Source organism: Oncorhynchus kisutch, unplaced genomic scaffold, assembly GCF_002021735.2.
Source record: "Oncorhynchus kisutch isolate 150728-3 unplaced genomic scaffold, Okis_V2 Okis03b-Okis08b_hom, whole genome shotgun sequence".
In the NCBI taxonomy this organism is placed as follows: Eukaryota; Metazoa; Chordata; class Actinopteri; order Salmoniformes; family Salmonidae; genus Oncorhynchus; species Oncorhynchus kisutch.
In genome coordinates, this window is record NW_022261980.1 from 2081836 (window position 1) to 2106221 (window position 24386).

The 24386-nt window shown below is 44.2% G+C and overlaps 3 protein-coding genes across 3 annotated transcripts in view; 1 reads left to right on the forward strand and 2 right to left on the reverse strand.

Annotated features, from left to right (window-relative positions):
- serinc4 (serine incorporator 4) overlaps positions 1-569 on the reverse strand; it is a 55862-nt gene extending 55293 nt beyond the window's left edge. The window contains exon 1 of the mRNA XM_031812425.1: positions 85-569. Coding sequence (XP_031668285.1) covers positions 85-150 — 66 coding nt within the window. The 5' untranslated portion in view covers positions 151-569. The remainder of the gene's footprint in view (positions 1-84) is intronic.
- A 9019-nt stretch (positions 570-9588) lies between these two features.
- On the forward strand, positions 9589-10995 carry hypk (huntingtin interacting protein K). Its single transcript, XM_031812749.1, has 4 exons — positions 9589-9796; positions 10208-10263; positions 10357-10408; positions 10660-10995. Exons 1-4 carry the CDS (start codon positions 9635-9637, stop codon positions 10753-10755), a joined length of 366 nt encoding a protein of 121 aa, XP_031668609.1. The 5' UTR covers positions 9589-9634; the 3' UTR covers positions 10756-10995.
- mfap1 (microfibril associated protein 1) lies at positions 10986-15115 on the reverse strand. Its single transcript, XM_031812748.1, has 8 exons — positions 14898-15115; positions 14331-14547; positions 13897-14041; positions 13552-13745; positions 12923-13192; positions 12302-12461; positions 11873-11962; positions 10986-11501 (listed from the first exon to the last, which is right to left on the reverse strand). The coding sequence occupies exons 1-8, from the start codon at positions 14977-14979 to the stop codon at positions 11322-11324; spliced, it is 1338 nt and encodes a 445-aa protein (XP_031668608.1). The 5' UTR covers positions 14980-15115; the 3' UTR covers positions 10986-11321.
- Between the last annotated feature and the right edge of the window lie 9271 nt (positions 15116-24386).

Below are 24386 nucleotides of genomic sequence, written 5' to 3' on the forward strand. Positions count from 1 at the left end.
TCATGTGTAACGTCTCCATAATTCCTCTTATATGTTCTCTCTTTCCCTCCCGCCAACTCTCTGTCATTCAGGACTCTGTCTCACCTGGTAGGCAAACATGTTGAGGAAGTAGCTGTAGATGCCACTCTGGTGCATCTCCTGGGCTGTCATCCGTTCAGAACCCTCCAAAACGGACAGCGTTGGGTGTTAGATCACAGACCCTGTGAGGATGACATCCTAAAAGTCCCCAGAAAAGGATCCTCTAACATCTAAAACAGGACAAATTGTTTTCCCAAAATAGCGGCGTTACAAAACAAAAGCGCCTCTTGTTGTTGTGAAATCCAACTTCCAACGGGTCAACAGGGTAGTTCTTCTCTGCTATATCCTGGATCACATGTAACACAAAGACACATCCAACCAACCTTGCTAAATCTCGGCCTCAACCTCAATCCAACTTCGGGGGGATAGAAAGTGTCCAGGTATTTATTTTACTCATATCCTGTGTGCTCTCTTTTTGCTTCTGTGTCGGGCGCTGTCAGAAGAGTTGGAGAGAGAGGTGGTGATGATGAATGCCCTCAACCCCTCCTCCCCCTGCTCCGCTTTACCCTGGCAGATTAGGCAGAGCCAGGGAGAAAGGGAGGCGGGGCATGTGTTAGTCCCATCTGTCCCTCCCTTCCCCCAGGGCCCTTGCTCCACTGCTCCAGAGACAGCCTCCAGGCCACACACACACACACACACACACACACACACACACAGAACAGAGCCGCCCCATGGTCACAATAGGCTTGGGCCACGCTGTTCATTGGGTTACATACCCATCAGAATGGAATTACCCGCAAATTACTGTCATTTTCTTTTTACATTTAAGGATGTTATAAGATACCTTCTGCTTTCCTACACAGCGCCACCCACCGCCCCATGGCACCTCCTTGCTAAACTCTGATACTCCCTGCTTGTCCATAATGGAAAGAGGCCACATCCATAATCCTATCATAATTTCGCTGACCGGCCCAGAAACACAGTACAAGAGGAGTGGGCACAGGCTAGGTCTCTCTCCAGGCAAAAACCTGACGGAACGCAAAATCCATATGTCCATATTTGGTTGATTTTTAGTTGAGTTCTCAACAAACGTGAATTCTATTGTAGTTGAAATTAACCAACCTTTGAAATCCTGTTGTTGATTTGTTGTTGAATTCTGGTTGAAATTAGTGTACTTTGACAACTTTTTGTATTTTCAACACAAAATTCCATTGATGTTCAAGGTCAGTATGTTGACAGATTACATTGATATACTGTTGACGTTTTCCCGGTGGGTTGTGTCTGAGTCAAGAGAAAGAGGACACATGTAGGGTTGTGTCTGAGTCAGGAGAAAGAGGACACATGTAGGGTTGTGTCTGAGTCAGGAGAAAGAGGATGTAGGCCTCTAGTCAACCCAGTGGGCAAAATATATAACGTGAAATCTTGAAGAAGTCATTTTCTAGTTAAAAGTTGTTTTCTTTTCAAACACAAAATAAGCAAATTGACTACTTTAAAATAGAGATAGCCTCAATGGCGCTGACAATTATGTCATAGACACCATATTGGCACAGATACAAAGTCAAGATCTCTATGCTATCCATTGATATACAGTAATCTCTGTTCAACCCTTCTCCACAAGACAGACTCTTACTTAATCTCCTCAGTTCTGTTTTAAACTGGCTTTGACTGGGGCTGAGTGGCAGGGTGTGGGCCCTACCGTGGCAGAAGAGTACAGTAGACTATAAAAAATGCTGGTGATCTGTATGTTTGTAATCCATGTTTACAAAGGTGGACTTGATCGATGGCCTAGTGGCCTTTCTCAAGACAAGAGAAGGACTGCGCCCACAATCTTATCTGAAGTGCAGTAGCCCACACGGGTTGTTTACACAGGGAGGGAGTACACAGAGAGAGAGTGAGTCAGAATAGATTTGGGTCAGTGTGCAGGGCGCTGTGCCAGGATAATCCAGGGAAGTTGTACAGTCCCCAGTCTCAGTTAGCGTGACCTTTATCAGTCCCTCACGCTCTCTCCCCAACCCTGCCGTAGACTAACTCCATAACCCAGACTGGGTTATCATCGTTCGGCTGCAGAACAGTTCTTACTGGGGCTACTACTCTACGACAGCATAGGCCTAACTCATCAATGGTTCCCAAACCTTTTGGGGTTGTGTGACCCAACTAGGGCCTGTCAAATGTTCTTGTTACAGACCAAGTAAACATAACAAATTCTACCAGAACACAGTTTTTGCCACCTGTAGCCTATAAAGAACTGTCAGCAACTCAAAACATTCAGAAAGTTTTCAGACTCCTTGACTTTTTCCACATTTTGTTACATTACAGACTTGTTCTAAAATGGATTAAATAATCCCCCCCCCCATCAATCTACACACAGTACCCAATAATGATAAAGCAAAAACAGGTTTTTAGACATTTTAGCCAAAAATATTTAAGAAATACTGAATTGTAACATTTACATAAGTATTCAGACCCTTTACTCAGTACATTGTTGAGGCACATTTGACAGTGATTACAGCCTTGAGACTTCTTGGGAATGACGCTACAAGCTTGACAGACCTGTACTTTGGGATTTTCTCCCATTTCTCTCTGCAGATCCTCTCAAGCCCTGTCAGGTTGGTTGGGGAGTGTCGCTGCACAGGTATTTTCAGGTCTCTCCAGAGATGTTTGATTGGGTTCAAATCTGGGCTCTGGCTGGGCCACTCAAAGACATTCAGAGACTTGTCACAAAGCCACTCCTGCGTTGTGCTGGCTGTGTGCTTAGGGTCGTTGTCCTGTTGGAAGGTGAAGCTTCGCCCCAGGCTGAAGTCCTGAGCGCTCTTAAGCAGGTTTTCATCAAGGATCTCTCTGTATTTTGCTCCGTTCATCGTTCCCTCAATCCTGACTAGTCTCCCAGTCCCTGCCACTGAAAAACATCCCCACAGCATGAGATGCTGCCACCACCAGCAGACACGAGCCTACCAGACAAGCTAAATTACTTCTATGCTCGCTTCGAGGCAAGCAACACTGAGGCATGCATGAGAGCATCAGCTGTTCCGGACGACTGTTTGATCACGCTCTCCGTAGCCGACGTGAGTAAGACCTTTAAACAGGTCAACATTCACAAGGCCGCTGGGCCTGACAGATTAGGAGGTGTCTTAACTAACATTTTCAACATGTCTCTGATTGAATCTCTATTACCAACATGTTTCAAGCAGACCACCATAGTCCCTGTGCCCAAAAGCACGTAGGCAACCTGCCTAAATGACTACAGACCCGTAGCACTCACGTCCGTAGCCATGAGGTGCTTTGAAAGGTTGGTAATGGCTCACATCAACACCATTATCCCAGAAACCCTAGACCCACTCCAATTTGCATACCGCCCAAACAGATGATGCAATCTCTATTGCACTCCACACTGCCCTTTCCCACCAGGATAAAAGGAACACCTACGTGAGAATGCTATTCATTGAAAACACCTCCCTCTGCAACTGGATCCTGGACTTCTTGATGGGCCGCCCCCAGGTGGTGAGGGTAGGTAGCAACACATCTGCCACGCTTATCCTCAACACTGGAGCCCCTCAGGGGTGCGTGCTCAGTCCCCTCCTGTACTACCTGCTCACCCACGACTACATGGCCAGGCACAACTCCAACACCATCATTACGTTTGCAGACAACACAACAGTGGTAGGCCTGATCAATGACAATGATGAGACAGCCTATAGGGAGGAGGTCAGAGACCTGGCCGGATGGTGCCAGAATAACAACCTATCCCTCAACGTAACCAGGACTAAGGATATGATTGTGGACTACAGGAAAAGGAGGACAGAGCACGCCCCCGTTCTCATCGACGCAGCTGTAGTGAAGCAGATTGAGAGCTTCAAGTTCCTTGGTGTTCACATCACCAACAAACTAGAATGGTCCAAACACACCAAGACAGTCGTGAAGAGGGCACGACAAAGCCTATTCCCCCTCAGGAAACTAAAAAGATTTGGCATGGGTCCTCAGATCCTCAAAAGGTTCTACAGCTGCAACATCGAGAGCATGCAACCTGACTGGTTGCATCACTGCCTGGTACAGCAATTGCTCGGCCTCCGTCCGCAAGGCACTACAGAGGGTAGTGCGTACGGCCCAGTACATCGCTGGGACTAAGCTGCCTGCCATCCAGGACCTTTACACCAGGCAGCGTCAGAGGGAGGCCCTAAAAATTGTCAAAGACCACAGCCACCCCAGTCATAGACTGTTCTCTCTACTACCGCATGGCAAGCGTTACCGGAGTGTCAAGTCTAGGACCATAAGGCTTCTCAACAGTTTTTACCCCCAAGCCACAAGACTCCTGAACAGGTAATCAAATGGCAACCCGGACTATTTGCATTGTGTGCCCCCCCCAACCCCTCTTTTATGCTGCTGCTACTCTCTGTTTATCATATATGCATAGTCACTTTAACTATACATTCATGTACATACTACCTCAATTGGCCCGTCCAACCAGTGCACCCACACATTGGCTAATCGGGCTATCTGCATTGTGTCCCACCACCCACCACCCGCCAACCCCTCTTTCATGCTACTGCTACTCTCTGTTTATCATATATGCATAGTCACTTAGTCACTAACACATAGTCACTAACCATATCTACATGGACATACTACCTCAATCAGCCCGACTAACCGGTGCCGGTATATATATATAGCCTCGCTACTGCTATTTTTCACTGTCTTTTTTACTGTTGTTTTTATTTCTTTACTTACCTATTGCACACCTAATATGTTTTTACACTATTGGATAGAGCCTGTAAGTAAGCAATTTACTGTAAGGTCTACACCTGTTGTATTCGGCGCACATTACAAATAAACTTTGATTTGATTTGACCATGCTTCACCTTAGGGATGGTGCCAGGTTTCCTCCAGACGTGACGCTTGGCATTCAGGCCAAAGAGTTCGATCTTGGGTTCTTCAGACCAGAGAATCTTGTTTCTTGTGGTCTGGGAGTCTTGGGTTCTTGGGTTCTTGGTCACCTCACTGACCAAGGCCTTCCCCCCCCGATTGCTCAGTTTGGCTGGGCGGCCAGCTCTAAGAAGAGTCTTGGTGGTTCCAAACTTCCACCATTTACGAATGATGGAGGCCACTGTGTCCTTGGGAACCTTTAGTGCTGCAGAAATGTTTTGGTACCCTTCCCCAGATCTGTGCCTCGACACCATCCTGTCTCGGAGCGCTACAGACAATTCCTTTGACCTCATGGCTTGGTACTCTTTATATAGACAGGTGTGTGCCTTTCCAAATCAAGTCAATTTGGAGTCTCATGGCAAAGGGTCTGAATACTTATGTAAATTAGGGATTTCAGTTTTTTATATATATACAATTTTGCAAACATTTCTAAAAACCTGTTTTCACTTTGTCATTATGGGGTATTGTGTATAGATTTCTTAGATTTGTTTCATTTAAATTAATTTTAGAATAAGGATATAACGTAACATAAATATAGAATATGTCAAGGGGTCTGAATACTTTGATGGGGTATATACACTTATATGTGGAATCTTCCAACCAGAAGTTAATGGATTTTTGCAACCCTAGTTTAGGGTCTAGGGATTGATTTAAGAATGACCTATGTTATCTAACTGCACACTCTCTTATACACTGATTCTCCCTGCATGCACTGTAAAGCTTTGTTGATGATATATGACAAAACTCTTTTCAGACATAGTGGAAAGTTCACATTGTGTCAATGTTTACGATCTGTTCTAAGCTACAAATGGAAATATGTTGATCAATATGCTAAATGTGACACGGTTAGGACTGTTTTCCTTCATCCCAGCTGGTTGTCACGCAATCATAGCTCCTGTCTGAGATCACAAAACCATCAACACTCGCAATCATTGCCCTAAAAAACACAATCGTGACTACCAATTAATTCCTTACAGTGACAATGAACAAATACTATTCTCCAAGAATCAACATTAACTGATGTAATTGCAGCAGAGTAGAATCACTAAGAACTTGAATCTGGTTTGAAGATCTTTAATCTGCTGTTGGCTAAATTACTCCACCGTGAACTTCCATGAACCAATTAGTCCCTTCAGATAAACAGGCTTGTATTCATTAGCGCACACTGTAGCAAAACGTTTTCAAAAAATATACAACGGAAAAAACAGTTGTCCCTCCCTGTTTCAAATTTTTATTTTTTTCGTTTGGTGCATAATGAATAAGACCCGGGTTTTACTCTCGAGTGTCGGTCAGGGCGACCCACCACCGTCGCCCTCGTTACTACCCAGCATTCCTGGGGGCCCTTTCACTGACAGATAATTGCTTTTGCCTCGTGGGAGAGGAGACACTGCCAAAGCGAGCAGACAAAAGCAAATTAGAGGAGCCAAACAACGCTTGAGTGGAAGCATTCAATCTATGGTTTCAATAGGCCTTTTGGAAGAACGGTTGGATCGAGTCTAAACACGTTTTCCAAAAAACACAGTTGACTGTAGTTTTTTTTTATGTGTACATTTTTTAAAATCTTGTGATTCTTTAGAGTCCAGTTATTTAGAGATATGTTTGAAGTGTAAGAATGTATAAACATTGTAGTCTTACTATCCATTGAGAGTGATGAGACACAGAACTAAGACGATGACCCAGAGAGAGGCAAGCCTCACATGTCAGAGGATTCCCATGCCAACCCATGGCAACACAATTTATCCATTCATCAACAGTGACATAACTGATTGAGTGTACATAACAGTCCATTTTCCAGTTTACGCTCTCTGGATTACACGGAAACTGCAGATTATGGCAAACTTCCTACACATAATCTACACCACAATCCCAAACATTTTTGAAAGGATGAAACATAATATTTCTGCTTTGCAGGTTAGGAGATTAAAAACAGTATTTGATTGCCTTTTCTATGTGGCTCAGCAACCCATGAGTGCAAAGTTCAAACTAATATCTTCATGAATTCAATGAGACTTTCTATAAAAAATAATATACAGTATAGGCCTATGTGACATGAATTGTATAACAGTAAAATGGGCCATTTCACTCTAAAGATTCATAACAATATGATCACAGTGTACTGCCTGCCTGCCTGCCTGCCTGCCCGCCCGCCTGCCTGCCTGCCCGCCCGCCTGCCTGCCTGCCTGCCTGCCTGCCTGCCCGCCCGCCCGCCTGCCTGCCTGCCTGCCCGCCTGCCTGCCTGCCTGCCCGCCTGCCCGCCCGCCTGCCTATCAATCCATAGTATACTGTAACTGTATATGTCTAGGTCAACAGTAACTATTACAGATCAAGAAGTGGATCATAGTGAGGTGTTGATGAACTACTGAACATGGCCAGGAGCTGAATTGAGTGAGAAGGAAGGCAGTCAGTGGGACACATTCCACCAGGCAGGGAAGGGAAGGGGGGGGGACACAATAAGACATTCTATTCATTCCATTGTGTTTACCAGGATGGTAATATCTGAAACACCATTCACTGTTTCTCAGGCTGGGAATGCGATCCATAAAAACGATAGAATTTGATAGAATTCATAAAGTATTCTTTGTTATTGAATTAAAGGTAGATAGTCTAATCTCATCCATTTTGAAGGTAGTCCCACCAGAGTTGGATTCAATTCCATTTAAATGAAATAAATTCAGGAAATAAACTTAAACTACATTGACTGAATTGAAATGGAATTGACCCCAACACGAGTCCCACCACTTGCAAAAGCCCAAGCTCACTCTCTGAATGTTTCGTTCTGAGTTCATCAGTTTCTCACCTGAGTACAGAGACAGCGACACAACATTACTTCCCAGACTGGTGCAGCAGGCACTGAAGCTCCAGGTCCACCGGCTCTCAACGATCAATCATACATCAGGATGAAAGGGGTACTGGGACAGCAGTACAGAGTTAACAAGCCCGGAAACACTCAAGTTTAGTATATGCATATCACCCTCCTGTTTTTCATTAATAAGCCCCAGCACCACCATTCCTCTGAGCCCCATTGATCATCCCACACATCTCCCCCAACAGACAGGCATAGATGATGTACAAGGCAAACACCCTGAGAGGGAGAGCCAGTCAAAGAGATTTTGGCTTCAGATGTGATCAAGGAAGGTTTCTCTACTTTTTAGGATTAAGCTGATTAAAATAAATTGGATTGATTGGTAAGTGTAGTGTAGTGTACAGGAGGCGGGAAAACTATTGTGTGTGTGTGTGTGTGGGGGGGGGGGGGGGGGGGGTCAAGAGAGAAACGTAGGAGGTTGGCCAGGTTGTTGGGACTCCGAGTATTAAAGTACTGTAAACCTCTTATGCAAGACAGAAATAGGCCTAGGTGTGCGGAGTACCCTTTAATCCAACCTCATGCAGTCTATACATCAACCTATCCCGTCAGAATATAATTTGGCATTTGGCCCATCTGGCCAAGTGACACTTGGAAGTTGGATATCACATTTTTTTAAAGAGATTGAACTGGATCTTAAAGTAACTGTCCTGAGAAAATCTGACTTTTGAAAGTTAATGCTCTGTTATCTCATAGTTGTATTTGTGGCCAAAGCATAAATTGGAGAAAAAACACTTAAAAAATCCAATCTCAAACTTGTATCTCAAAACAGACCAATTAAAAAATGCTTGCTATTTCCTCATAGAGTGGGGCAGCAGGTAACCAGCCTAGTGGTTAGTGTTGGACTAGTAACCGAAAGGTTGCAAGATTGAATGCCTGAGCTGACAGGGTAAAAATCTGTTGTTCTGCCCCTGAACAAGGCAGTTAATCCCACTGTTCCTAGGCTGTCATTGAAAATAAATGTAATAAAAATAAATAAATTTGTTCTTAACTGACTTGCCTAGTAAAATAAAGACTATAATGTCATCCAGCTGGCCAATCAGTGGTCTACGCTCATGAATATCTATAATGACCGGTATACACCCATGCCATTACATTGTTGTGGTACGCCCACACCATTCCAACGAAGAAAAGCTGATTTTTAACATACTTAATTACAATTTTTGAGCAGGAAAACTATTTCATTCATATTGTAATTAATTATATGTCATATATCATAGAAATCTGGAAACACTGGACAGTTACTTTAAGCACTTGCAAATCCGTAATTGCATGACATTTCTTCTTTTCCAGGATGTAACATATCACCTTGCACACTTTTCAGGGACTAGTTTTGGCTGGTGATGAGCGCTACTTTCAAAACTACTGGCTGTATCACTTTAAGGATATCAAGAAATGTATGTTGCATGGTAAATTAAATATTTGCCTGGCATGCTAGAATATGCATAATTTGTAGTAATATGAGCATAACTACTATAACATAATTTAGGATAAAGATTTAGTTAATCTAATTGTATATGAAGTTAACAAAATACAAATTAAAACTGAATATCAATGTAAAATATTTGAATTTTTGCGTACAAATTGCTGATAATGGATTGCGTTTTTTTCTATATTCGCTATCTGGGATCCTTGGGACGACCCTACCCTATAACCCCAACTCTTACATAACCCTAACCTTAACCTTTTTGTAACCTGCAATGAGGGTATGAAAGTCCGAAGGACTTGGTTAGCACTCACACTGGAAACCATGTGACATCGGTGCTTCTTAATTTGCCTTCCGATAGTTTTGTAAACGGATACCCACTCTCTTTTCGTTCCGGCTCTACAGGGACAAACATGGCGGCAGAGGGAGATGTGGATTTGGACCTGGAAGCTGAGGAGAACTGCACTGGAAAACCAGCAGAAAAGCCTCGGAAACATGATAGTGGGGCTGCCGATTTGGAGAGAGTCACCGATTATGCCGAGGAGAAGGAAATATCGAGCTCCGATCTTGAAACGGTGAGACTGGGCCAAGCACGCGGGGCGACGATGGGTGCCCACGTTAGCATGAAGGCTAGCTAGCGTATGCTAACAACGGGCCTAACCGGCGTACAGTGAAGAATGGAAACATATTTGCACAAACCATGTGTTGTGAAAATGTTACCGTAATCAACATACAAACGCGTCATTTCACGTTGGCACGTGCTGTTTAACCAAGTCATCCCTGAACAGAACAGGCGCTGTACATCCCAGGACAGGGTAGAGCTTCTGTCTATTCAGCAAGCGTTAGCCTATGGCTGCTTGTAGGTTTTTCTGCCTTGCATAATTTACTCTTCCAACCTGTTTTGGGAGTTCTAGTTACTGACTCGTCAGTGCTGTCATACAGATATGATCCCTTTGACTTTCTGATGTCTGCATGTCCTGTTTCAGGCTATGTCAGTGATTGGAGACAGGAGATCAAGAGAACAGAAAGCTAAACAAGATAGGTGAGTCACTTCCTTTGTCAGATTTTCATTCAACAATCATTGATCTGGAAATGAATGAGTACACTAATGACTTGTCTGTGGTTATGATTTCAGGGAAAAGGAACTGGCTAAAGTCACTATCAAGAAAGAGGATGTAGAACTCATTGTAAGTATCCCCCGACATGTTTCTTGTTTAAGTTTCAGGGTCACAACCCTCATCTAAAGTTAATGATCTTTTGCATCACAAAAGCATTAAATCAAATTAGTCCTCTGGAACTCTAGTCATCCATATTCTACTAGGGGGTGTTATTAGAAACTATGCTTCAGAGATACATTCATAGACCGTCTGAAGTGTTCTATCAATACAACTACCCATTCTGATTATTCTAATGTCCTGCCTCAACTGTCTTTCCACAGATGGGTGAGATGGAGATCTCCCGGGGAGTGGCCGAGCGCAGTCTGAGAGAACACATGGGCAATGTGGTAGAGGCTCTGATTGACCTGTCAAACTGACCAGGAGAAACTGACCCGAGAGCAGCTTTATGCAGCAGCATTGGACACTGGACTGCTTCCTAGCCTGACTGTATTCATTGACTCCATTCCATAGCTCAAATCAGACATTTTGTCAACTGAAATAAAACATTGCATTTCTCTCTATGTATATTCAACAATACTTAAAAATGGATTACTTTTTCAAGCACCTGTTTTTGATTTATAATAAATGTGGAATGAAATAAAACCAATGGATGAAAATGTTATGTTTTAATCACGTACGCTTTATATCCAAGTTAGAAATTAACAGATGTCAGATCAATGGCGATAAAACAAAATAGCTACACAACTTTGAAAATGTACAAAATTACATCAATATGCCTCCATGAAGCATCTACACATTATCGGGGCATAGCCCTAAACCCAGGGCCTTGCTCAAAGGGTTGGTGCATTCAGGATATTGCAGGTAAATGTATGGCCATGAACTACACTTCACTGAAGTATATTCTATTTCCATCTGCAACATTCTGAAACATTTCATCCCACTGAACACACCAAGTGTGTCTCTCTTCCCCCTCAACTTAGATTCAGGTCTTCCTCTTTTGCACTGTTGGTCGGTCAAACACATCTCTCACTCCTGCAGCCTTCTGCTTAAAGAACTTGCTGTTCTGAGCGCTCTCCTGAGCCCAGGCTGAGTCAAACGATGTGGTGTCCTGATCCACCAGGTGGGTGTACTTAGTGCGTCCGGAGCGACCAAAGTTCTTGACCTGGAATTAAATGAGGGGGTTGTTAAAGATGAACTATCTGTGGATGTTTATTTGCCAATTGTTGACTGTATGGCTCATATAATTGTATAATTTATTGCCATGAAACCACACACATCCTTATTTTGAGGTAATGTCTGGATAATATCTGTCCATTTAGGAGAACATTGTCTCAAGAGCAGCTCCAGAACAAAAAACATTCTGTATAGCCACTATAAATTAAAGAAATGAATTTAAATAGGGGTTGCCAATACACTGGGTTCAAAAACAGTATGAATTTGCTGTTTACATTGATAGTGTACATTTATAATAAATAAACATAGGGGGATTATATGTGCTACAAAAGTATAATGTTTGAAAGAAGTCCAGCTGACCTGCATGACTTTGGGGAGGATGGTTTTGTTGAAGTGGTCCTCCAGAGTGGGGGCACTGAAGTCTCTCTTGAACACATTCTCCTCTTCGTCCTGGAAACAGATCACATTCAGCCAACATCAAAGACAAGACGAGCTAGTCGGACAAAATACGTTTACCAAGTTTCAATTATATGAATGAAGGATCATACATATTTTATATACCTGAATCACATCTCTGAATATTCTACAACAGTGCACACACACTGCTTATAAGAATCACTCATACAACAATCTAACACATGTAGTGGCTAACAAACATGAGACAGATCACTCCTATACTTACACTTTCTCCTACAATTCTAACAATCACTCATCAGCAACATCTGGTGGTGTGTTTCTTATAAGAATGCACTGTACGGAGTTCTCTGAACCCCCGTGTCTACAACTCACCATGAAGAAGGCTCCTCTGTGGTAGTACTTCTGGAGGAACTTATATTTGCCCTTAGAGGCCTTGTTTGTGATCTGTTTGCCATTATTCCGCAGCTCGGCCCTGCGCTCCTCCTCGGTGAGGCTGTGGAACCTCTCAATCTCAGACTTCTCTTTCTCCATTCTGGAAAATCCGACAAGGCAAGTGGGTTACATGGACAGCAAAGGCCCGTGTCAACATAATGAATTCTGGACCAGTAATTATTAACGTGGGTATAAACACTTCAAGTGTACAGATCATTCATACAGATAATCACATAATCTAAAAACAAAGACACTAGCCTTTTTTACTTTGAGAGGGAACAACACCAGCTTTCAATGGTTAAGTGAATCAATGCCCTATGTGAAGTATTTCTGATGTCTACTTCCATTGTCATTCAAGACTGTCTTAATATGTTCCGCTCTTATGCATTTGCCTGTAAATGGTTTTGAATGGTTTAAAGTGCTGCACATTAGGACACACTGTAGCAAAATGTTTCAAAAATGAAAACGACTGTTTCAAGATAGTACTTGACCGTTTCAGATCTATGTTCATTTTGTGCCTAGTGAACACCATGGTTCATGTTTAAGTCTGACTGTACTCACGCTTCACGGGCCTCCCGGTCCCTCTTGATGCGCTTGAGCTCCCGGACCTTCCACGCCTCATACTCCTCCTCCTCATTCTCCCCGTCCGTGTCCAGGGAGTCGAGAGCAGCCAGAGTGCGGCGGTTCTCCTCAAACTCCTTCTTGGCCTCCTCCTCCACGATCTTCAGGGTGTAGCGCCGCCGCTCCTCCACCTGCTTCTTGGCCTCCGCCTCCAGCTCCCGCTGTTTGAGCTCGTCCGCCTCGCGCTCCGCCACTGTTACTCGGTCCTTCCTGAGGAGATACACATCAAAATCTCATTTTCTCACTCGGGACACAAACGCTGCAACACAATCCATTTGTTATGAACATACTCTGTTCATATGATAACAGGACAGCAGGTATACACAAACTGATGCATGCAGTAGAAAACAGCATAGCTGGTAACAGTTTTGTACTGGCTTTTAAATTTAAATTATTTCTTGTATAAGCCAAATGTATTTTCATCAGTCAATTTGGCAGTTTTGAATTGTCTAATCCCAAGCCCACGATCAAAGTTTCCCTTAGAAAAATAAAGTTATTACATTCTGAAATAAATTATATTAAGCCCTGATAATGGTTCAGGAGTAATCTTGGATGGCAGGACTCCTTACTTGCGGATGAAGACTGGTTTTAACCGCGGCTCGGCCTCATCTTCACTGTCCGTGTACTCCTCGTACTCTGACTCCGACTCCTCCTTCTCCGCGCCCGAATTCCCTTCTTCCTCCACCTCCATGATCTCCGGCATGTCCTCGTTCTTCCGCTCCTGTGCTCGCTGGCGCATCATCGCTCGCCGCCTCTCGATTTCCTACACACAAAACAAAGTCAATGTGTTACGTAAAGGGTATCTTGTATAAGTGCTGTTCTAAGATCAGTTTTGTCTTTAAAATCTTAATGAATCTTAATGAATAAAAGGGGTGCCTGATCCAGCTTTCCAAGAAGATCCTTGTGTCACTCACCTCATCATCCACTTCTTCCTCTTCCTCCTCCTCTTCGTCACTGCTCTCTTCGGGTGCTCTCTCTGGGTGCCAGGTTCCCTCGTCGGAGTCTTCACTGCTCTCTGCAACCACCTCCGGCTCTGCGATCTGTCTGTGTCTTGCCAACCTGAGAGAGAGAGAAAGAAACATTTACAATCATCACAGCACTCAACATCCAATAGGGCTAATAGTTAGGCCTAAATGGTTTAGAGATCAAAGCCCAATAAAAATCAGTCAGTCATTCATAGTATTCAAATTCCTGATAACCCACAATATGTGCAGAAAGGTTTTAACAACCCCTCACCCAACTATGGGCGTCTACTGACAAATACAGTTCAGCTCAATGAAGATGGGACTGGGAGCCATCACAACCAACACAGGATCCCACAAGATGGATCAATGAGAATTATCTTCACCTCTCCTCGGCATCCTCAGAGACGCGGTTTAGCAGACGCTTGAGACGCGGGTCAGACACCACCTCTTCCTCCATTTCCATCTCAGGCTCGGCATCCTTAGCCTTTTTTATAAACTGGAAGTCCTCCTCCTCCTCGTCAGAGGAGTCCATGGGAGCATAGTCGGGACGTTTACCCGACACATATCGCTTCACCTTCACCTTCTCCATCGAAATCTCACCTGGGGACGAAAGTAGGCGAGCAAACTGTCCATTATCATAGATGGCTCTACTTACTCTGTTACATTTAGTGAGGTTAAGTTGTATATACTGTCGTTTTGGTTTTGTGATGGATTGAAACATGAGTAAGGGCATAAATTGTGATTTTTATATCTACTGTAGACGCAGACAAAAGGTTTGTCCGTACAATTAAGAAAATGCAGCATGCAATTATATCGTGATATTAACTAGCTAAGTTATACAAAGTTGTGTACTTGGATGGCTAGATAGCTATCTATTGCTACCATGAAATCGGCTACCACCTAGTCCAGGATAGCTTGCCTTAGCTAAAGTTAGCTACAGGAAAACTCACCTTTCTCATTTCGAATCGGCACAGCACCAGCCGTGGACTGGATCGGCGGTTGCTTCATGTTGAGGGCGTCCCGTCCAGACATGATTGCCCGATCAACAATATCAAAATATTAACAAAAAATTAAATCGACTTCTAGATAGCAAAACAAACCCGTCGTTTATTTTCTCGACCACCACAGGAAATACTCTAACATTACCGGAAATCATTCTTCTTCGTTGGGATTGGGTTGGCGGATCGGATCGCATCCTTTTAAGGAGCATACACTGCCACCTACAACACTGGAGTGTGAGACCAGTCACGGCCTACCTATATTCTATTAAATTATATTCATTATTCATGTTCCTCTAAGAAAGTGAAATAGAGCCCTAGACACCACTTTCCTCCGTCCACTACAGCAACCCAGCCAGCCTCTAACCCTTTCACACAATCTCTCCCTATCTACGTCATACAGTCCACAAAATATCAACACCTGCACCACCGTTTCCTCCACTAAACACTCATCACACATACCTGTTTCTTGTCTCTCTATCATCCACAACGTGGCATTAAAACTCAAACTGTAGTCTACTCCACACAACTTCCTCTGTCCTACATCCCATACTCCCCACATCTTCCTTTCCTAACCGGTGCATGCTGTAAAATTGCCTCCCCTTACTACTAGCATCACACTCCCTTTGCCAAAGATCAAGCCATTTTGCCCAGATCAAGGACTTGATTTCCCTGCAGCCCAGCGGGACCTTAATATCTACCCCCTCTCTCCTCACAGCACTCTTAGCCACCACATCTGCCTTCTCATTACCCCTCCACACCCACATGGGTAGGAACCCAGCAAAAGCTTACCACCATTCCCATCCTCTCCAATCCAATAACAGCACCATCATCGCCACAAACAAGCCTCCCCTATCCGACCTGCCCATCTTCACACTACTCAAACTGCAGGTAAATCAGAGCAGATCACCACGGAGTGGTTTCACCTCCTCCACCCATCTTAAGGCCATCAACTCGGCCGCATACACTGACACATAATCAGTTAACCGCTTACATACTCTAACATTGAAATCTGGGATATACACCACTGCCCCCACCCAACCACTGACTGGATCATTTTAACCATCTGTATATATCCTTAAAAACAAATAAAACCGATTATCTATATGTCTCTCCACACACCGTCTCACATCCTCACCTCATTCTCTCCTGCCCTCAATTATGTCCACATCTACTCTTGGTTTCGGAAAAAGCCACGGAGGAACGTTACCCGATGTAATTGCTAGCCCTATCTCGCTCGCCCCCAGTCCATATTCTACCACCTTCTGCCCGATTGTCCACCCGTATGCCCTCTACTTACCCAATCCTTGCTCCCAGCATTCCCCAGTTGTCGTGACCACAGGATGTCCTTTCAACCTTGTCCAGTACACAAGTTTGTCCCACCTTATCAGGGTGGCAGGTAGCCTAGTGGTTAGAGCGTTGGGCCAGTAACTGAAAGGTTGCTGACTCGAATCCCCAAGCTGACAAGGTAAAAATCTGTCTTTTTTATTATTATTATTATTTTTTTTCACCTTTATTTAACCAGGTAGGCTAGTTGAGAACAAGTTCTCATTTGCAACTGCGACCTGGCCAAGATAAAGCATAGCAGTGTGAACAGACAACACAGAGTTACACATGGAGTAAACAATTAACAAGTCAATAACACAGTAGAAAAAAAAGGGGGAGTCTATATACAGTGTGTGCAAAAGGCATGAGGAGGTAGGCGAATGATTACAATTTTGCAGATTAACACTGGAGTGATAAATGATCAGATGGTCATGTACAGGTAGAGATATTGGTGTGCAAAAGAGCAGAAAAGTAAATAAATAAAAACAGTATGGGGATGAGGTAGGTGAAAATGGGTGGGCTATTTACCAATAGACTATGTACAGCTGCAGCGATCGGTTAGCTGCTCAGATAGCTGATGTTTGAAGTTGGTGAGGGAGATAAAAGTCTCCAACTTCAGCGATTTTTGCAATTCGTTCCAGTCACAGGCAGCAGAGTACTGGAATGAAAGGCGGCCAAATGAGGTGTTGGCTTTAGGGATGATCAGTGAGATACACCTGCTGGAGCGCGTGCTACGGATGGGTGTTGCCATCGTGACCAGTGAACTGAGATAAGGCGGAGCTTTACCTAGCATGGACTTGTAGATGACCTGGAGCCAGTGGGTCTGGCGATGAATATGTAGCGAGGGCCAGCCGACTAGAGCATACAAGTCGCAGTGGTGGGTGGTATAAGGTGCTTTAGTGACAAAACGGATGGCACTGTGATAGACTGCATCCAGTTTGCTGAGTAGAGTGTTGGAAGCCATTTTGTAGATGACATCGCCAAAGTCGAGGATCGGTAGGATAGTCAGTTTTACTAGGGTAAGCTTGGCGGCGTGAGTGAAGGAGGCTTTGTTGCGGAATAGAAAGCCGACTCTTGATTTGATTTTCGATTGGAGATGTTTGATATGAGTCTGGAAGGAGAGTTTGCAGTCTAGCCAGACACCTAGGTACTTATAGATGTCCACATATTCAAGGTCGGAACCATCCAGGGTGGTGATGCTGGTCGGGCATGCGGGTGCAGGCAGCGATTGGTTGAAAAGCATGCATTTGGTTTTACTAGCGTTTAAGAGCAGTTGGAGGCCACGGAAGGAGTGTTGTATGGCATTGAAGCTCGTTTGGAGGTCAGATAGCACAGTGTCCAATGACGGGCCGAAAGTATATAGAATGGTGTCGTCTGCGTAGAGGTGGATCAGGGAATAGCCCGCAGCAAGAGCAACATCATTGATATATACAGAGAAAAGAGTCGGCCCGAGAATTGAACCCTGTGGCACCCCCATAGAGACTGCCAGAGGGCCGGACAGCATGCCCTCCGATTTGACACACTGAACTCTGTCTGCAAAGTAATTGGTGAACCAGGCAAGGCAGTCATCCGAAAAACCGAGGCTACTGAGTCTGCCGATAAGAATATGGTGATTGACAGAGTCGAAAGCCTTGGCAAGGTCGATGAAGATGGCTGCACAGTACAGTCATTCTGCCCCTGAACAAGACAGTTAACCCACTGTTCCCCGGTAGACTGTCATTGTAAAATATGAATTTGTTTTGAACTGACTTGCCTAGTTAAATAACGGTTACAATTAAAAAATCCTCACTGGCAGTTCCACACTATCCACCTGCAATACCTCAACAGGTGGTGTCCTGAAGGCACCCCACACAATCTCAGGGCTTTTGACTGTATCCTATATCCTATCCAGGTGTTGTAGTGCCGTTTTGGCTGCCGATCCATATACAAGGCACCCATAATCCAAAGATGACCTGATCAATGCCCGGTATATATACAACATGTGCAACATGTCTATCTGACCCCCAATCATATCCTGCCACTTCCCTCATGAGGTTCAGCACCATTCTTCACTTAATTTCAATATGCTCTACATGTCTCTTCCATGAAAGCCTCTCATCAAACCACATACCTAAATACTTGAACTCATACACCCTACCTATACCCTGACTATAAAGCAGGACTTGGCCACAGACATCCTAAACCCCCATGTTAGAGACCAATCTTCCAAAACTCCCACAGCTTCTTGCATCTTCCTCATCACATATTTCACATTCCCACCTCTCTTCCATACAGCCCCATCATAAGCAAAGGCCACACCCACTCCCTGTCCCACCTCCTTACATATGTAATCTATCATCAGGATGACTGGAAATACTTTTCTACCTATGGAACATTTATGGTTACAATGGTTCCTTCTTCTTCTATGATATATTGACTTTGGCACAATTTAGTGTACATCTCACCACCTACTGTGTGGGATGGAAACAGGATTCCCCAAAAACAAAACATACAACCAAACTACACCAAAAACATTATATATACAGTACCAGTCAAAAGTTCGAACACACCTACTCATTCAAGGGGTTTTCTTTATTTTTTCTCTTTTCTACATTGAAGAATATTAGTGAAAAAAATCTAAACTATGAAATAACACATATGGAATCATCTAGTAACCAAAAAAAGTGTTAAACAAAACAATATATATGTTAGATTTTAGATTCTTCACAGTAGCCACCCTTTGCCTTGATGACAGCTTTGCACACTCTTGGTAACCGGAAGGTTGCAAGTTCAAACCCCCGAGCTGACAAGGTACTAATCTGTCGTTCTGCCCCTGTTCCTAGGCCGTCATTGAAAATAAGATTTTGGTCTTAACTGACTTGCCTAGTTAAATAAAGGTCAAATAAAAATGTCTTCACTATTATTCTACAATACAGAAAATAGTCCAAATAAAGAAAAACCCTTGAATGAGTAGGTGTGTCCAAACTTTAGTATATATAGTACCAGTCAAAACTAAATCAAACAACTTTTCTGTAAAAAAACAACACAGATCTGAGCCCCTCATAGGCTCAAGATGAGCCTGGAAGGGCGGGCCGTCTTCTGGCGCCAGTACGGCCTTGCAAGTATTCAGATGTAAAATCCTTAAATCACAAACACTTTTCTTCTGCTGCCACAATAATGTCCAGTTTCTTTGACTTCTTTGAGACTTCAGCCATACAGTTTATAACTGTGGCAATGAATTCCACAAAATCCACATTTTTAACACACAGTTTGACTGACAACAAACATTTACTACAGGCTGTGGTGCGCCCACTACCATATCGACAACTCTTTTAATCTCCTCTGCATAGGAGATTTGACTGACCGCTCTAACTTTTTCCACCTCAGTCTCCTTCACCCTTACATGGCACTCCAGGAACACGGGATCATGATCCCCAGCAGAATTGAAATACCGTGGTCCTTCTACACACCGTTCTTCAGTATACTCCGTGCGTCTGTACACACATGAAACATGAAGGAGTTTGGGGATGAAAGCTCTTACAGAATATCTGACGTAACCAAGCTTCACATGCGTAGGTACTGTAGGTTATTCAGAAATACAATGAATCAAAATAAGACCACTCCTGGTCACTCTGATAGACTCCACTTTTCCCAGCGCATACTTCACCATTTTCAACACGTCAAACAGGTCTCCCACATCTGCATCCTTACTCAACAAACGCATCCCAAACAGAAACTATTAATTATCGCTCATACATGTATCCTCCACTCCAGTTGTAAAAATGCAGCAAGCGGGAGCTCGTCTGAGCGGTCGGCTGTGAATGCCCTTACCCACTAGAACTTAATGCTGATCAAATTGGTTTTGATTCGCTACAAGCTGTCTGGCAAAAGCAGCACGGATGCTTCTCAGTCCAGGAGGTTTATTCATCTTCATCACTACCACATACAGTTGAAGTCGGAAGTTTACATACACTTATGTTGGAGTCATTAAAACTAGTTTTTCAACCACTCTACAAATTTCTTGTTAACAAACTATAGTTTTGGCAAGTCGGTAAGTACATCTACTTTGTGCATGACACAAGTAATTTTTCAAACAATTGTTTACAGACAGATATTTCACTTATAATTCACTGTATCACAATGACCATAATATAATAACATAACATAATGACCATTGTTATATTTGGAGGAAAAAGGGGGATGCTTGCAAGCCGAAGATACCATCCCAACCGTGAAGCATGGGGTGGCAGCATCATGTTGTGGGGGTGCTTTGCTGCAGGAGGGACAGATGCACTTCACAAAATAGATGGCTTCATGAGGAAGGAAAATGATGTGGATATATTGAAGCAACATCTCAAGACATCAGTGAGGAAGTTAAAGCTTGGTCGCAAATGGGTCTTCCAAATGGACAATGACCCCAAGCACACTTCCAAAGTTGTGGCAAAATGGCTTAAGGACAACAAAGTCAAGGTAATGGAGTGGCCATCACAAAGCCCTGAAATCAATCCTATAGAAAATTTGTGGACAGAACAGAAAAAGCGTGTGAGAGCAAGGAGGCCTACAATCCTGACTCAGTTACACCAGCTCTGTCAGGAGGAATAACCCAAAATTCACCTAACTTATTGTGTGAAGCTTGTGGAAGCCTATCCGAAACGTTTGACCCAAATTAAACTATTTAAAGGAAATGCTACCAAACACTAATTGAGTGTATGTAAACTTCTGACCCACTGAGAATGTGATGAAAGAAATAAAAGCTGAAATAAATCATTCTCTCCACTATTATTCTGACATTTCACATTGTTAAAATAAAGTGGTGATCCTAACTGACCTAAGTCAGGGAATTTTTACTCTGATTAAATGTCAGGAATTGTGAAAAACTGAGTTTAAATGTGTTTGGCTAAGGTGTATATAAACTTCTGACTTCAACTGTATACTTTTAACACACACACTCTTCAGTTACTTAGGAATCTACTGATGTTTCCCTTTGTTGCACTCACAATGTTCTTAAGAGTAAACTGTAAACTTGGTCACCATCCAAACTTGTGTCTTCTTCTTGTCTTCTTCTTGCGAAGTCAACCAAACCCTAAGCTAGAATGGGCAGGTGCAGTGTCCACATGTGTGTCCAAGCCAACTGATTGGCCAAAAACCGAAGGGCTGTGATTGACAGTGGAGATATCCACCCATTTTGTTCTACTTTTTGACACTACTGTTGTCCATTCAGGACATTCATCTTCACCAACTTGGCTCAAGGCGCTGTTTGATTCAAGCATCCACTTTCGCAATCTCTCAATGGCCCACAATGGTTTTTACAGCCGCCCCTGGATTTCTTATGGAAATCCAAACAACTTGGAAAAGGTCGCAATGGGGGCTTAGTTCTTAAGCGCCTAGTCCTGTATAGAAGGACAGTTAGGGCAAAGGGGCAGAGCAGTGAAGGGAAGCTTATTACTACTGTCACTTTAGAGGACCATGAGGGCCTGTAGGGTGCCGACAAGGGGATTATGGGCCGCCCAATAAAGAAGGTGCATGGAGACGCAGGGACAGTCCTGGGCCACCCCATGGAATAACACGGGTGTGGCGGAGGATCCTCTGACTCAGCTGTTGCAGGGCAGCTGGGGCCCATCTTTGAACGCTGAGTATGGTCTACTGCTGCGGAAGAATGTTGCACACCGGCCACAACTGTCGAGGATCATCAGGGATCTGGATGTAGGGGCCGGCTGGGCCCCAGAGATGAGGTCAGGTGGTCTCCCACATCGTCAGGGCTTTGAGTTGTCCAAGGCAGGAGGCGAGCGGCCCCACAGAATTAGAGACAGCAATCCCCCGGGGTCAGGGAACAGTGGGTCCCCCAAGTCATGGGGCTGAACCTATCAGTGCAGGAAACTCATGGTCTGACAGGGCAGTCGACTTTTAACCTACCACTAAGACTGACAACTGCAAGCCAGTTATGGTGGGAGGCTGCAGAACTAGCTGAGCAGGGAACTTATAGCCTAGTGCTAGTTTATTCATTGATCGACCTGGCTAAGGCTTTCGACTCTGTCAATCACCACATCCTCATCGGCAGACTCGACAGCCTTGGTTTCTCAAATGATTGCCTCGCCTGGTTCACCAACTACTTCTCTGATAGAGTTCAGTGTGTCAAATCGGAGGGTCTGCTGTCCGGACATCTGGCAGTCTCTATGGGGGTGCCACAGGGTTCAATTCTTGGACCGACTCTCTTCTCTGTATACATCAATGAGGTCGCTCTTGCTGCTGGTGAGTCTCTGATCCACCTCTACGCAGACGACACCATTCTGTATACTTCTGGTCCTTCTTTGGACACTGTGTTAACAACCCTCCAGGCAAGCTTCAATGCCATACAACTCTCCTTCCGTGGCCTCCAATTGCTCTTAAATACAAGTAAAACTAAATGCATGCTCTTCAACCGATCGCTACCTGCACCTACCCGCCTGTCCAACATCACTACTCTGGACGGCTCTGACTTAGAATACGTGGACAACTACAAATACTTAGGTGTCTGGTTAGACTGTAAACTCTCCTTCCAGACCCATATCAAATATCTCCAATCCAAAGTTAAATCTAGAATTGGCTTCCTATTTCGCAACAAAGCATCCTTCACTCATGCTGCCAAACATACCCTTGTAAAACTGACCATCCTACCAATCCTCGACTTTGGCGATGTCATTTACAAAACAGCCTCCAATACCCTACTCAACAAATTGGATGCAGTCTATCACAGTGGAATCCGTTTTGTCACCAAAGCCCCATATACTACCCACCATTGCGACCTGTACGCTCTCGTTGGCTGGCCCTCGCTTCATACTCGTCGCCAAACCCACTGGCTCCATGTCATCTACAAGACCCTGCTAGGTAAAGTCCCCCCTTATCTCAGCTCGCTGGTCACCATAGCATCTCCCACCTGTAGCACACGCTCCAGCAGGTGTCACCCCCAAAACCAATTCTTTCTTTGGCCGCCTCTCCTTCCAGTTCTCTGCTGCCAATGACTGGAACGAACTACAAAAATCTCTGAAACTGGAAACACTTATCTCCCTCACTAGCTTTAAGCACCAACTGTCAGAGCAGCTCACAGATTACTGAACCTGTACATAGCCCACCTATAATTTAGCACAAACAACTACCTCTTTCCCAACTGTATTTAATTGATTTAGTTATTTTGCTCCTTTGCACCCGATTATTTTTATTTCTACCTTGCACATTCTTCCATTGCAAAACTACCATTCCAGTGTTTTACTTGCTATATTGTATTTACTTTGCCACCATGGCCTTTTTTGCCTTTACCTCCCTTTTCACCTCATTTGCTCACATTGTATATAGACCCTGTTTATACTGTATTATTGACTGTATGTTTGTTTTACTCCATGTGTAACTCTGTGTCGTTGTATCTGTCGAACTGCTTTGCTTTATCTTGGCCAGGTCGCAATTGTAAATGAGAACTTGTTCTCAACTTGCCTACCTGGTTAAATAAAGGTGAAATAAAATAAAAAAATAAATAGGTGACTGTTTGCAGACTAAGGGCTGCGAACTTGCTAGAGGCAGGGACTGCACACCTAGTGAGGCAGAGAACCTATTGCCTGGCGGAGCAGTGGACTGAGGTCCGACTAGAGCTGGAGACAGCAAAACTAGAATGGCTGAACCTGGACCTGCCATGGAAACTGACTCTGGAACTGAGAGGGAAAATGAAACTACTGAAGGCTAGGAGAGCAGTAGGGCTCAGGGCCTACTGGAAAGATTGGTACCTTTGAGCATGGCGGGGAAGGAGCCTGATGTCCCACCTGGGCTAGGGACTGAGGTCCGACCAATGCTGGAGACAGCAGACCTAGTGCAGACGGAGACTGAGGACCTAGTGCTAGGGACTGAGGGCAGACAAGGGCTGAGAACCCAGCACAGATAACTTGTGGCTTAGCAGAGCAGGAGGCTCTAAGCCTGGTGGGCCAGGGTACGGCAGACTGAATATGTCTGGAGACAGCAAGCTAGTGCAGCAAACTCTGTGCCTAGTAGGCACTAAACCAGGCGGGCTAGGCAACTGTCTAACAGCTAAGGCAGGGGGCTGTGATCTGAGCAGGGCAGAAGACTGCAGACAGGCCAGCGACTGTGGGGCCTAGCTGGGTAGGATACCTAGGG